At 36.1% G+C, this 14,684-nt stretch overlaps 1 protein-coding gene and 1 long non-coding RNA gene across 2 annotated transcripts in view; both read left to right on the top strand.

The window, feature by feature from the left end:
- On the top strand, positions 1-7,585 carry LOC117974061 (nuclear receptor subfamily 2 group F member 1-A). Its single transcript, XM_034928382.2, has 3 exons — positions 1-445; positions 2,264-2,791; positions 6,625-7,585. Exons 1-3 carry the CDS (start codon positions 10-12, stop codon positions 6,897-6,899), a joined length of 1,239 nt encoding a protein of 412 aa, XP_034784273.1. The 5' UTR covers positions 1-9; the 3' UTR covers positions 6,900-7,585.
- A 4,881-nt stretch (positions 7,586-12,466) lies between these two features.
- The window catches only part of LOC117974063 (uncharacterized), a 19,874-nt gene continuing 17,656 nt past the window's right edge, over positions 12,467-14,684 (top strand). The window contains exon 1 of the long non-coding RNA XR_004664225.2: positions 12,467-12,867. This is a non-coding gene — a long non-coding RNA (uncharacterized LOC117974063). The remainder of the gene's footprint in view (positions 12,868-14,684) is intronic.

Raw genomic sequence — 14,684 nt, forward strand, 5'->3', positions numbered from 1 at the left:
GCCCGAGATATGGCAATGGTAGTTAGCAGCTGGCGAGATCCGCAGGAAGACGTGGCCGGAGGAACTCCAAGCGGCCCGAATCCAGCAACCCAGCCGACGAGAGAGCAGCAGCAGACGGCGTCGGCAGCACCACTTACCCCGCAAACCCCCAGCCAGCCGGGACCCCCGTCAACGCCGGGGACCGGCGTCGAAAAGCAGACGCAACAGAATTCAGGTCAGACTCCACAGCATATTGAATGTGTGGTCTGTGGAGACAAATCCAGCGGAAAGCACTACGGCCAGTTCACCTGCGAGGGCTGCAAAAGTTTCTTCAAGAGGAGTGTCCGAAGGAACTTAACGTACACATGCCGTGCCAACAGGAACTGCCCCATTGACCAGCACCACCGCAACCAGTGCCAGTACTGCCGCCTGAAGAAGTGTCTCAAAGTTGGCATGAGGCGGGAAGGTGAATATTTTTTTCTGTTTTAGCATCCTAACTTACATCTTGGTTCCCACAGCCTTCTTGATCTGTCGTGTAATATGAAAGAATCGGTGTGGGTTTATTTTTTATTTTGATCTATATCACTTGTCATGTCCACTTTACATAAAGCATCTCGGTTTTTTTTTTTTGTTTGTTTGTTTTTTTCCCCATGCTCTAAAATGATCTAGTGATTTTGGAATCTGACACGATTTATTAAAGGATCTCCGATTTGATTGTTTATGTTCCATTATAATACCCCCGCTGCATGTTCTTTTCTTCAGCCTTCGGTGTCAGTCATGATTGCTGCATTCTGCAGGAATATCAAATATAATGCAACGTTTGCACTTGCTATCTGTTTTATGACCTATTCAAATACATACTTATAAATAACAGGCATTTTAGATATTATATTCAGACCATATGTGTCTTTTAATATTGCAGTCTGGTAAACAGTTGGCATATTCGGCGTAATTGCGTTTCCTTTGTTATTTAGCACACAATTGGCACTGTGTTTGGATCTTAATTTCATCACTGCTGAATATTTTTTATTAAAAAAAAAAAAAAAAATCTTATGTTTGTATCCAACTGAGTACCCTACCCATCTATAGACTGGATTTCTCTTTCCAGGAGGCCATTCCTTGTCCATAGGAATCTGTTGGTTACATATATTGGCCATTGTTTATTTTATTTTATTTTATTTTAGAACTAAGTATTTTGTTTTGTATTTCTTTCGACTGATTGTAATCACAACAGAATAGTCTGCCTTATGTAATTTTGAAACTTTCTTATCGCAAAAGTGCAACTTTAATCATATTTGTACAACGTGCATCGCTTGTGGTGTCCACAATAACAGAAAATATATTCTGCTTTACGAGTAGAAGCTTAATAATAATAATAATAATAATAATAATAATAATAATAATAATAATAATACAAGTCCCTTTTGAATTATGTTAAAATTTGGTGACTATTTAAGTGAGCTCAGAGGGGTGCAGACATAGAGAGAAAAAGAAACTTTCGCCACCTTTTGAAGCTGCAAGCATGGCTGCGTGTTGCATTCAGATGGTTGGTGAAGCCTGTGTGTTCAGCAGCTACAAGCTTGCGTTGACTGTGTCGCTGTCTGGATGATTCGCACTTGCAAACACCATCAGATCTTACCATAGGTTCTGTTCATGTTTTCATATTGCAAGTCTCAACAGTTTAATTCAGACGTACCGGTAGCCATACTGTAATATGTGTGGGCTCAGTTTTGAAATAGCACCGCTTTTGATCGCAAAAGTGTATGTGGTCAGAAAACAATCTCAAGTACAATAATGTTCTGGGTTGAAATACGTTAATATTGTGATAATATTTTGAAATAGTGTGCTTTTTATTAGTGTGTTTTGTAATATATATATATATATATATATATATATATATATATATATATATATATATATATATATATATATATATATATATATAATTACAATGTACCCTATTCACAAAGGTTTAACCCATTATTTAAATTCTGTAAATGTTGTAGATCTTTTGTACAAACACTTCCATTGATTTGTTGTAACCTTTACAAGCCATTATTTTTTGGATTCAGTTGAAATTGTTTTGCTTACACCCTGGGAAGCACATTTTTCGAACAACGTGTGCAAGTGTATAGTAATTGACAAGTATTATTATTTGATAGTTTATAGCGGTGCTTAGCGTAAAAAATAAACGGGTTGTGCAAAAACCTATGTGCTGTTAATAAACTCTATGTTTATCAGCCCTGGATGCACATTTCCTCTCCTTTCTCTTTCTTTTTGTCAGCGGTTCAGCGAGGAAGAATGCCTCCAACCCAGCCGAACCCAGGCCAGTACGCGTTGACGAATGGGGATCCCCTGAACGGCCATTGCTATCTGTCTGGATACATCTCGTTACTGCTGCGGGCCGAGCCTTACCCGACCTCCCGCTACGGCAGCCAGTGCATGCAGCCCAACAATATCATGGGCATAGAGAACATCTGCGAGCTGGCAGCTCGCTTGCTCTTCAGCGCCGTGGAATGGGCCCGGAACATTCCTTTCTTCCCCGATCTGCAGATCACCGACCAGGTATCCCTCCTCAGGCTGACTTGGAGCGAATTGTTTGTGCTGAACGCGGCTCAGTGTTCCATGCCCCTCCACGTGGCCCCTCTACTGGCAGCGGCAGGCCTCCACGCCTCTCCCATGTCAGCGGACCGGGTTGTGGCTTTCATGGATCACATCCGAATCTTCCAGGAGCAGGTTGAGAAACTCAAGGCCCTGCACGTCGACTCGGCAGAGTACAGCTGCATCAAAGCCATAGTGCTCTTCACATCAGGTGAGTGCTCACAGAACCTTAAGGGGGTCTTTAGAAAAAAAGATCAATACTGTTTGTTAGATCGCTTTCAATGGCTTCCCTGTGTTAAATCTCATCGCACGAATACATCGCTGTAATGTATTTAGAAAAAGGAAGGATGGTAGATGGATGTAATACTGCAACAGAGCAGGCCACTGATAGCACTGGACTGCTGAACAAAGTAAGGCATACTTGCGTTCTATTATGAGAAAATTCTAAAACATAGGAACGAGAATGTAAGCGCAATGGAACAAATGGCAGAGTTATACCCATATTTTCACCATTGTTTTCTGGGAAGTTTTTCATGTGGTTCTTGCAATGTTTATGTTCGTGCAGTACAGGATTGCATTTACCAAGGCACATTATACACCTACGTTATGGTATATTCTATGTCCGTTTACACTGTTTATTTCGCCGTAGAACATCAACATTTTGCGCTATGCATGGCAATTCAATATTCATTGTGTACAAATACGTGCGTGCTGTTTTCCTTATAGTGAAAGAGTCAATATTTTGTTTTCCGAGGGAAACATTTTTAACATTAAACTCGGAAACATACATTTATATGAGAAACGTTATAGGAAGCATGTTTGTAAATGTCTGTTAGTAATATATTTCCTAGTGACAAATAAGTCCTTAAACATTTAAAGATACTGTTTTGAGTAAAGGAACAAAACAGTGTTTAGTGCAATGAAGAAAGCCAAGTTACACGGCAGGCTTGTCTGTTTAGAAATATAGTAAATGCATTAACTATGTAGTAAATTAGTACAAATTAATCTTCTGTACAGTTTAACCAGCAATGCAATAATCCTGTAAACAAAACATATTACTAATTAGATGGCATGTGTTTTTCAACATAAAACACTCTCTAAAACATACATACTTTTATATAGGCTACATAAATGAACCAGGCGTCCTTGTAAGTATATGGATTTTAAAACTGGTTGTGGCTTACACTGCATGCAGGGCAATGAGATTCTAATGTATGCTGTATGTAGGCCTTTTGAGCAACTGAAAACCCAGAACAACCGATCTGATATGTCCTTCATAAATGTATTTTAAAAAAGGCAATGTTAATAAATAAAATGGATTTCATATCCACAGATTACGTTAATGGTATACCCGCATAGCATTAATATCCTATTTAAACATCTGTCATTTATTTATAGAAGGATGCGTAATTTGTGTGTATGACTGGCGTTCCATGCACTTCGACTGCCCCCTTTTACTGAACTTGCAAATGCAGCATTAAGGTCACCAAAAAAAAAAAAAAAAAAAAAAAAGCTAGTGTTTTTATATTTATTTATTTATTTATTTATTTATTTATGTCTTGTTTTTTTTTCTTCTTGGTAATGAGATCATAGTCTAGGCTCTTCTTATTATAAATTAAAATGTTAACATTAAATATTAAAACAAAGTAAAGAGGCCTATACATGTTAATAGATATACGAAATATCTATTGAAGGAAATACATTTTTTAAAGATGGTATTTAATGTAACAATAGAAAATGTCTTTTCGCCGTTCATTTTGTTAATCGTGTTGATTAGCATATTTAGGATATGTTTTATATTTAAATGTTAAAAACATTACAAGGTAGGCAAACACGCTTTTTTAAAAAAATGTTATGCGTTGATGTAATAATAGAATACTTCATCTTTAATACTGCGGTTGATAAACATCAAATCGTATAAAAAAAGGGGGAAAAAACATAACTTGGAAAATCTGCATCGGGAAAACACAACTATACGCAAGAATATATATGGCCTTTAAACTGTGGAAGATTATTATAAGGACTATTGAATACATAACTGTCAGTTGTAACACTCCACCCTAGACACTAAACACACACACGCACACAGGCACACACACGCACACACGCACGCACACACACAGACACACACACTAAAATTCCTCTTTTAACTAAACTTGTTTTGATTGCTGGCCAAAGGGGAATTCTTGGGAAGTGTTTTTATTCCACCAGTTTCAGAAGAACTCCCCCTCCCCACATGGCTTTAGGATATGGCAAAAGCAATTTCTGGAGAGTTATTAGATTTACTTATGTTATGCTCTTTTTATTTTACTTCCGAATAATGTTTTAAAACATAGATGCTTTCTGGAACATCATTTTTTGCTTACTGTCTATATGCTAAATAAAACATTTTTAAAATATTAAAGTGTTTTTTTTAAAAAACATTATTATTATTAGTATAATAATAATAATAATAATAATAATAATAATAATAATAATAATAATAATAATAACACTACGGTTTCCAAATGCTTATATATATATATATATATATATATATATATATATATATATATATATATATATATATATATATATATATATATATATATATATAAGTAAGACGTTTACAGTGTCATATTTATTTTAAGTAAGTCCCATCTCTGGTTATTCAATATCCTGTTTAAAAAGAAATTTAGTTTGAAACATTGAAACAAAGCATGCACATGCCGCTGTAAACGTTATTGTTTGAATATTTACAGCAAGGTAGCGCAGTATATTCACATGTTAAGTATATTCACACAGCAGTTGGGAATTTTGAAATGTTTATTCAGTATGTAGTGAATACATTTAGTTAATGAAGGGAACACATGAACACTGGGTGTAAGACAGTGTTCTTGATGGCAAAGTCATTTGCCTGTAATCTATTTTTAGTAGTCTATATGAGTATTGCACCTTCATAAGATGACATGTTATGCTTTGCCTAGTTTTTGATTTAAAATACAATTTCATAAAAGCTGCAATCAATGGAATATGTGCCTATAGAGGCAGTTGTGTATTGTTTACAATATAGCCTATATATATTTATTTAGTTTAATGGCAATTTGTTATAAATATGAATTTAGAATGTGCCGGTTTATTTAATATTTAAATACATCCTACAATACGGTTATATATGTTGGACAGGTTGCATAACAAAAAGAAAAGAGTGTCTGTTCTACCCTATATGTCCTTGTAAATCACAGCAAGGTCTTGGCCAGGCCCCGGCTTAGTTCACAAGTTCATAAGGTTATTCTGTCTGGCCATAGTGAATTATTGCCCAAACACATCAAGATGGATAGGATTGCTAAATGTTAAATGGATCCAATTGAAATTGATCCAAATGGATCCAATTGAAATAACAGTTTTCATTAAAAAGAACAAGGACAAAAAACGAGAGTGAAAGTATAGGTCAGACGTAACACTATAGACCTACTATGCTATTGCATACATTTTTACAGTTAATCCAGCTTTTAAAAAGAAAAATAAGAAAACCCGTTTGCTACAGCGTTGTGTATCCCGCAACTTCAATGGAACACTTACCTGTAAGACACGTTTGCTTGTGTACTTCCTGTTGCGGCCGGATAACACCTATAAGCGTGTTGTTTTAAAACAGTGATAGTTGAAATTGTAAACGATGCATGCTTAGGCAAAAGAAACTGGCTGTTGAATGCAGCTTTAAGAGTGAAAAACAAAAGCTTCGTTCTCTGTGATAGGTGTAAACACACACACACACACACACACACACACACACACACACACACACATATATATATATATATATATAGTAAAATGAGGCATATATTTAACGTGGAAATACGTGCATGCATTTTTTCTAAATTAGTCTTTTGAAATAAAATGTAAAAAGATAAATGCGCCTTGTCATTCCTGAAACGCAAGAGAATGTGAATGTAGCCTGTGTGTCATATATATATGAGTGCCGTGTATATTATTTTGTTTTTATACTATAATAGCTGTGTTGGTGTTAACTCCAGTGTTTTCTCCCTTTCTTTCTTCGCTGTTCAGACGCTTGTGGCCTGTCAGATCCCGTTCACATCGAAAGCCTGCAGGAGAAGTCTCAGTGTGCCCTGGAAGAATATGTGAGAAGTCAGTATCCCAATCAGCCCAGCCGCTTTGGCAAGCTCTTACTGCGGCTTCCTTCGCTCCGCACCGTCTCCTCGTCGGTCATTGAGCAGCTCTTCTTCGTTCGCTTGGTAGGTAAAACCCCAATAGAAACCCTCATCAGGGATATGTTGTTGTCCGGGAGCAGCTTCAACTGGCCTTACATGTCCATCCAATGATTACATTGAGAACAAAAAACAAGCGAAAAAGAGACTGAGGCTGAGAGGACCAAAACTAACCACAGCAACCATAAGAAAAAGGTACAACAACAACAACAACAACAACAACATTTACGGAAACCAAGAACTCGATAGGATAAAATATATATATATACATAAAAAAGAAAAGGACTTCAAGTGAAAACTGAAAGGACCTCATTATTATCTGTGAACGTTGTTTTTTTTTTTTTTTTAATGGCGAAAGGACCTTGAAGATCTTTTTTGTGGACTGAGATGGATATATTCTGTACAGAAAAAGGACCTGGACTGACTCCTGTGTAGATCCACTCACTTACAAGAACATTGCTCTTCATTTTGTTAAATATTAGTATTATTTTCATTTTTTGTAAAAAATAAAAAAAAAACATCGTATGCGCATTAAAAAGAATCAAGAACTTAGCGGAAAAATAACATTTCCAAATAATTATATAAAAAACAATAATGTCCTGTGTTTATGTATCTATATCTGTTTTGTATTTTTTTCTGGTTCCAAACCAGTTTCCTGTGATTCTATACTAATAATTTTTTTGATATAACCTTTTGCTTCTTATAATGAGTGCGATATATGTTGTCGAAGCTATGTTCTCCAAGAATTAAAATTGAAGTGAGAATTTAAAACTAAAATAAAGGAATTTAGAAAACTGAAAGTCTTCTCGCTTTGAACATATTACCATTGATGTGTTAGAACTTTAAAACATAAAAATAAACACTACTGCGGACCGGCAAGTGAACTTATTACAGAGCTCCCGGACATTGCAGGCGAGGGACACACTTTTCTTGGTCCTGTTGTGTATGGAGTCGCGCAGGAAAAAAAAAAAAAAAAAAAGCAAATGCACTTTTAATATATCGTTTCAAATACATTTGGTTTGTCTTTAACTTTTGTTTCATTTTTTCGTGTTTCCTTAATTTGTATAATGCCATGTTACCACTTTCCATTCAGAAAACAAATACATAGAGAGCTGCCATGTTTTATTTGAAACTTTAGGCAGCGCTACCCTCCACATAAGACATGTTCTGTGGGGTGTTGCCAGTATTGCTAGAATGCTTAATTTGCTAGAATGTTTTGTAAGTTGTTGGCAGTTTTCAATGAAGGCTTTAGTTTGTATGTAATACCCGGTCTTTTCCAACATTATATATGAAATATAAACAGCATTACCTGTTTAAGGATGCAGTGCACTCCCAATATCCTAACAAGGAGAAATAATTCATTTGGGATTCTCTAATTCCTGTTACCCTCTGTTCTGTCACGAAAGCCTGCCACTGTTGGCATGTGCACACATTGCTGGTATCATTTCTTTTTTCTTCTTTTTTTTTGGCTGTGGTTGGTTGCTTATAGCTACTGGTTCACATCCCTCTAGCTGCTTTCAGCACATGAATGTTTTATAGATTCTCAGACAGAGCTGTAAGAATGTGCATTGCCATGGGAGCTCTTCCTTAACATATTAATAAAGCTTGCTCTTTAAAAACATCACCCTACAAGCAGACTCGGATGAAGCAGGGTTTCAATCTAAATCGTCGTTGATGCTGTTTTCCTTTTAATTTGCGGTGCACGCTTTTTTGTATATTTTCCCCCACTGATACGCAACCCGTTTGGGTTGTTAATATTCTAGTCGTACAGCTATACCACATACAAGACGGTGGTTTTATAAGTACCTATAGATAATCAACCCTGCAAATGTATATGATTACATGTATTTGCACAGATTGAACCATGAATGTGATCTATTGTAACCAAGGCGTAGCGGGTATATGCACATACAGAAAACCCATCACTACAGAGAAAGCATTACATAATAATAAAACACATCTTTTGTTGGGAAACATTGTTCCACATATTTCTTTATTTTTTTAATGTTTCTTCAGTTCACGTTTACATGATGTGTTATAGATCTGCCTTTTGTGTGGCTGGCTAGCCTATAGGTTACACATGTGTCTGATGTGTGTGTGGGTGTGAATGAGAAATCCAACGGGAACTGCTATTTTAGAAATTGCTTGTGATGCTGTGTAGCGTTTTCCTTTAGGGTTTACTGTTTAAAATAACGGTTCTTGTCGATCCCACGTGTATAGCTCAGTGCTTATGCAAATGTGTTCAAGGTATTACTAGTGAATACATGAACATACAGTGAATATATCCAGGATACTGATGTATGGGGAAATCCATATTGCGATGCAGGTTGTTGATCAAATGAACAGTTTATCATAGGCTGTGAATCAGGCTGTGTAATAGCAATGATAATATAACCTTCAGAGATTGAATCGTGTATATGTGTATTCCTTTCCATTCACATGTCCCCACTGAGTAGTCTTTGAAATATACATATATATGTCTTCAATGCAACATACAGTATGAGTATTTAAAATCGTATTCTCTTACAAATGCGCAGGGTTTTTGTTTTTCTGAATGTTTTGATATTTTGCAGCACTACATTTTGGGAAACCATAGACGCTGTGCTTGTGAGTCAGTTTTCTGTTTTAATAGATACAGTATATATTGCAACTCTTTTTTGTACTGAACGGTGTGAGTTCCATGCAACTGGCATGCCCATTGTTGGTGCGTTTGTGCTCTTAATTAGCAGTTAGGGATTCCAGGTCGCCTCTGCGTCCTCTTCCTGAGAAACTAAGCTTTGATGCTGTCTCTGAGGATTTAGAATATGAAGTTTATATTATTGGGTGTGTATTACATGATAAAAAGTTGTCTTTGCTGCAAGTGTTTGACAAAGCAAGATACACAGACCCTACGTTAAAAAAAATAATAATAATCTACTCTACTTTTCTTTTAAGTTAGCTGGTTTGTTTTTTAAGCCCGTTATGTATAAACTGTAAATATAGCGATCGCTAAATTAGCAGTCTACAGTATTTAAGTTCCAAGAAAATTCTTAAATTAGGACGCCCTTCGAAGCTTCGTCTTTACTGCATAGATGTTTTTTTAAATTGATTTTTTAAAAATGTTATATGCTTTGTTAAATACAACAAGTACATTTTCCCCCAAATGCTACCATTTAACGCTCGTGTCTTTCTTTGTGTAGTATATGGATAACTCTTTAAATGTAGGTTAAAGGGCCTTTTCGAAAAGTTTATACTTATTCTAATTGCGCAATGGAAAATACTTATTTATTACAATTATTCTCCCTGCTTAATGCGTTATTTGGTGTATTGCTGTAAGACAAAAACTCTCGAATAGCGATGACAATGATCTTTTAAATGACATTTAGTTATTTAGTAATAATAAGAACAATTATATAGACCTATACAATCCCCGAAAAATAAAATATGGTCATGATAATTTAATTAAATGGTGTAGGTACAGGCAGGCAACATCTACACTGTTTACTGGTGCAAATAAACAATAACGTATTGACACTGATACAATTGCTTTCAGAGTCCCATTATTTTACTGGTTTACTTATTTCCTGTGGCATATGAACAGTCCCCCATTACACAACTTCACAGCAGCAATAAGATGGCTTTTTATTCTTTTATTTTTTGTTATTTGTTAATGGTTTAAAAGTGTGTTTTAGATTTTGTGATGTTTTTGTGATGCACATTGTAAGGTGTTGTGTTGCATTTCACCCAAACAGCGCTATCCTAAATTTATATATATATATATATATATATATATATATATATATATATATATAAATATAAATATATATATATATATATATATATATATATATATATATATATATATATATATATATATATATATATATATATATATATATATATATATATATATATATATAAAGGATGTCAGTCCATGGTAAATGGCGTTACTGGGACACTTAGTGTGTCAGAGTTCTATTCCTCTCGTGTTCTATTCATCAACTCGCAAGTCCAGGGTCCAGGCAGTTTCACGTCTTCTTGGATATCTATCTGAAAGAGCATCTCATACGATGAGGGTCCCATACTCAAACTCTCCCAAATCCGCCATCACATACACGCGTGGAGTGGGGGAAGCAACCATTGATCACATGTTTCACATGGGATAAAAGAAATGCCACAGTGACTCTTTATAAACCTATCGCAAGTATAATTGCTTTAAAGCGAAACCTGGTCGAATTGTAGTACATTTTATTTGCCATCTATAGTGAAGTCCCCGTTGCAGCACTAAATGTAAAGTGTTACCACATGTAATAAAAGGATTAGGTCATCTGATATGGTTAAATGCAGTTGCTTCACAGCGCAGTAAGTCATGTCTTCCTTGTTGGGGCTGTATGGGCAAATCTGTTGCAAAGCTCATTATTTTTTAATTATTCACCTCTATAAGTTTATGGAGTGTGTATATTTAGAATGTAAGTGTCAACTGTGTAAATACAGGGCTTCTGTGTATTGGGGCACACAAGCAGTCAAGCCAGACTGACAGAGAATCACTGTTCACAATCTCAATGATAGCTGTATAATTGTGTAGATACATCTCCTTGTCCACAGACCCCTCCGTCAAGCTTAAAGCAATGGATCAAATACAAAACTAAGGGGTATGAAATATCCCCAGTTGTGGAGAGAGAGAGAGAGAGAGAGAGAGAGAGAGAGAGAGAGAGAGAGAGAGAGAGAGAGAGAGAGAGAGAGAGAGAGAGAGAGAGAGAGAGAGAGAGAGGTCGTGTGTAAGCGATCCCTTTGTGTTGATTTAGGAAGACGTTTGCTGTATATAACGTTCAAGGCTGATAATATCATTGCTCGAACAGATAAATAAAGCATTGGCCAAACCATCGGGTCAGCTATCGATCCATTCTGTTGCAGAAAGAAACGGCGAGGGAGGGGGGAGAGGGAAAGAAAAGAGAGAGGGGGAGCTCAGTCTTCCTCCCGCTCGGCTCTGACTCATTAGCATTCGTTGCCCATGGACCTGCATTGACAACTAACAGAGATATCCAGCTCACCACTATGCATTCTCTCCTTTTGTCTTCATACCCTCCATTGCAACGGATTCATTTTTACCACAGCTTTGCAAACTAAACTGACATTCACGTTCACCGAGATCTGATATAAATATAGACTATAGGCCTACTGTATATACTATATATATATATATATATATATATATATATATATATATATATATATATATATATATATATATATATATATATAGTGTGTGTGAAAATGATAACACATAATAACGTTGCCATTAAATGTATTTGTTTATTTATTTATTTAAGATGCAAAATTAATTCTGAAACAGAGTAAAAGAGAATATGCATGATTAATGCCTCTTGCATTAATGAGCATTATAAGGGAGAAGAACATTCACAAACAAATCTTCCCAGTGGTGCCCCATGCATTTCCATGTAACCAGATTGATTATACTTTAATGTGAGGTTTTAAAGGAGGTTCTTAGCAATCAGAAATGTCTTGGGTAATACGTCATTCAGTGTATTTGTTTATTTTAACACTGTGGCTTTGCGCACGTTGCTATTTAGGGTTTTACTGTTGTAAATTAGTTTTGAAAAAAGTTTCCAAAAGACCTGTTTAAAGTAAAGCACATGTACACATGTATAGTTTGCGGAAAGGGTAGCAATTACAACTAACCAAGTATGTGCTTAGCCAGAAATGTATAACTCGCCCAGCGCTGACAGCTGCTTGTCACTTAGTAACTTCTTTCCAAGTTTTTTTTTTTCTTTCAAAGCCCTGCTTCTATCTTGCTTTGTTTTTTTAAAATATGCATGTCTCTCAGGAATGCCAGTCACGAGTCCAAACTTTGTGTCCAACCTCCCACATGAAATGATCCTTTTATAGGGAACCCGATATGTCTCAATCGGCAGAGCACTCAATGCCTTTGGGCATGGGGGCACTAGTGTTTTAAAAATAATCATACCTAATAACGGAAGAGAAAACTAGTTTTACATACGATCCTCAAGATCTTCTCACGGTGAAGAAACATAACATACACCATTAAAGGATGCAACAGCCAGAAGGGAAGTCTTCCAAAAAAGTAGGATGTTCTATATTTTATTTCACTGTGTGTTCGTGTGAGGAGATAGAGGGGGAGAGAGAGTGAGTCTGTGCGAGTGTGTGTGTGCGTGTGTGTGCGTGTGCGTGTGTGTGATTGGGTTTGGCTGTCATTAACTACAAATTAATCAACACGTGGCATTTAAAGTTGAGAGTGCGATTTTTGTATGTGCTGCTGAAAGAAAGAGGAAGAATTTGAAGAGCGACAGCAGCAACGGGTTTCAATTCCAGAACAACGTTGATTATGTTGTACAAGTGTAGAATTGCTATAATATAAAGCACCGTTTGATTCTGGTTAACATTCTCCATTCTCCCGAGGGATTTTTTGCAAGCTGAGTGAGAGAAAAGTATGAGGGGGGGGGGGGTAATGTGTATAGCAAACTATTTTTAATCGAGAGTGCTGATTATTATTATTATTATTATTATTATTATTATTATTATTATTATTATTATTATTATTATTATTATTATTATTATAAAACAGCAGGTTCACAATCATGTTTATTTATTTATTTATGTATTTATTTATTTATTTATTTATTCAGTTGGTTCCATGTGTATTCATGTATTATCGGTGTTTTGTATATCATTGTTACAGTAAGCTGCCAGGCCTATTTGTTTACTGCACCCTTTCCATCTCCAAACTGTGGGCCTGTCCTGAGTGGAGTGGTGCATTGCTAATGCTAGTCTACAACAGCAACAAGCAATACAAGTTGTTGTTTCCTTTCAAACAGGGTGCCTTCCTTGACAGCGATGTGACGTCAACACATTTCGAAGTTTCCCTGCTGGATGCGTAATATTGCCCCGTACAGTTAAAAAAAAACATAATGCAAGAGGGATTTTTCATTACTTGCAAAACACACACGTTTACACGTTGTAACATAAAGAAAGCTTTGGGACTGTGCTCTTATTTGGTATTGCATTGGGTTTCACCGATATGTACAGCTCCGCTTTTAATACACACCAGATGGTTTGCGACTGTGCCACCGCAGCCAGCTCACTCCTCAATTTTACTCAGCAGCATTTTGTTGCAATTACACTCCATGCTGAGACCAATTTTATTGGTGACCTATTTTTCATATTTGCAGCATTTTATGTTTGAATCCCCTCTTTGGCCTCCCTGTATTTGGTAATGTTCCACGCTAATCAGCAACATTTTTGTGATGGATATGAAGTTAACTTTTATATGGAAACCGTTTTAAATACGCCACATAATCCACTCAACTGCGCTACATGTCTACACAACATCCAATCTACAGTGAGGCACGAAATATTACTGTCCGTTTTAAGCAATAGCATGTTTACATTTAACTGGCATACAGAAACAGTAAACTGTTTAAACAAAGTGGCATTAACGCGCGATGTAGCCTACAGAAAATATCTGCAGGCAGGTTATATAATACTGTACAACACTTTAAGAATAAATCAATGGGTAGAATACAGCTGTTTGAAAAATGTGCATAGTAATGCAAATGCATGCTAAACAGTTGAAAGATAATGTTTAATTTAAGTTGATTATAACCACACCATCTCAAGCCTACCCCCAGTAACAGATATGTGGCTTTTACTGTAGCGCTTTCACTCTCCCCCGTGGTAAAATCGCAGATGCTTATTTTATTGATATAATTTATACCATGGTTATGGTGAGATTAATATGTCTCAACTAACAGCCATTTAGCAAATAATAAAGGCGTTCTGGAGGCTTTCCAATGTTACACATGTAGTCGGCCATAAAATGATACGTGAAAAAATTAACATCTGCTTTCCTGAAATAAAGTATGCCGAGTAAGTCTTTTATGA

This window comes from Acipenser ruthenus, chromosome 2 (genome assembly GCF_902713425.1).
Source record: "Acipenser ruthenus chromosome 2, fAciRut3.2 maternal haplotype, whole genome shotgun sequence".
Taxonomy (NCBI): Eukaryota; Metazoa; Chordata; class Actinopteri; order Acipenseriformes; family Acipenseridae; genus Acipenser; species Acipenser ruthenus.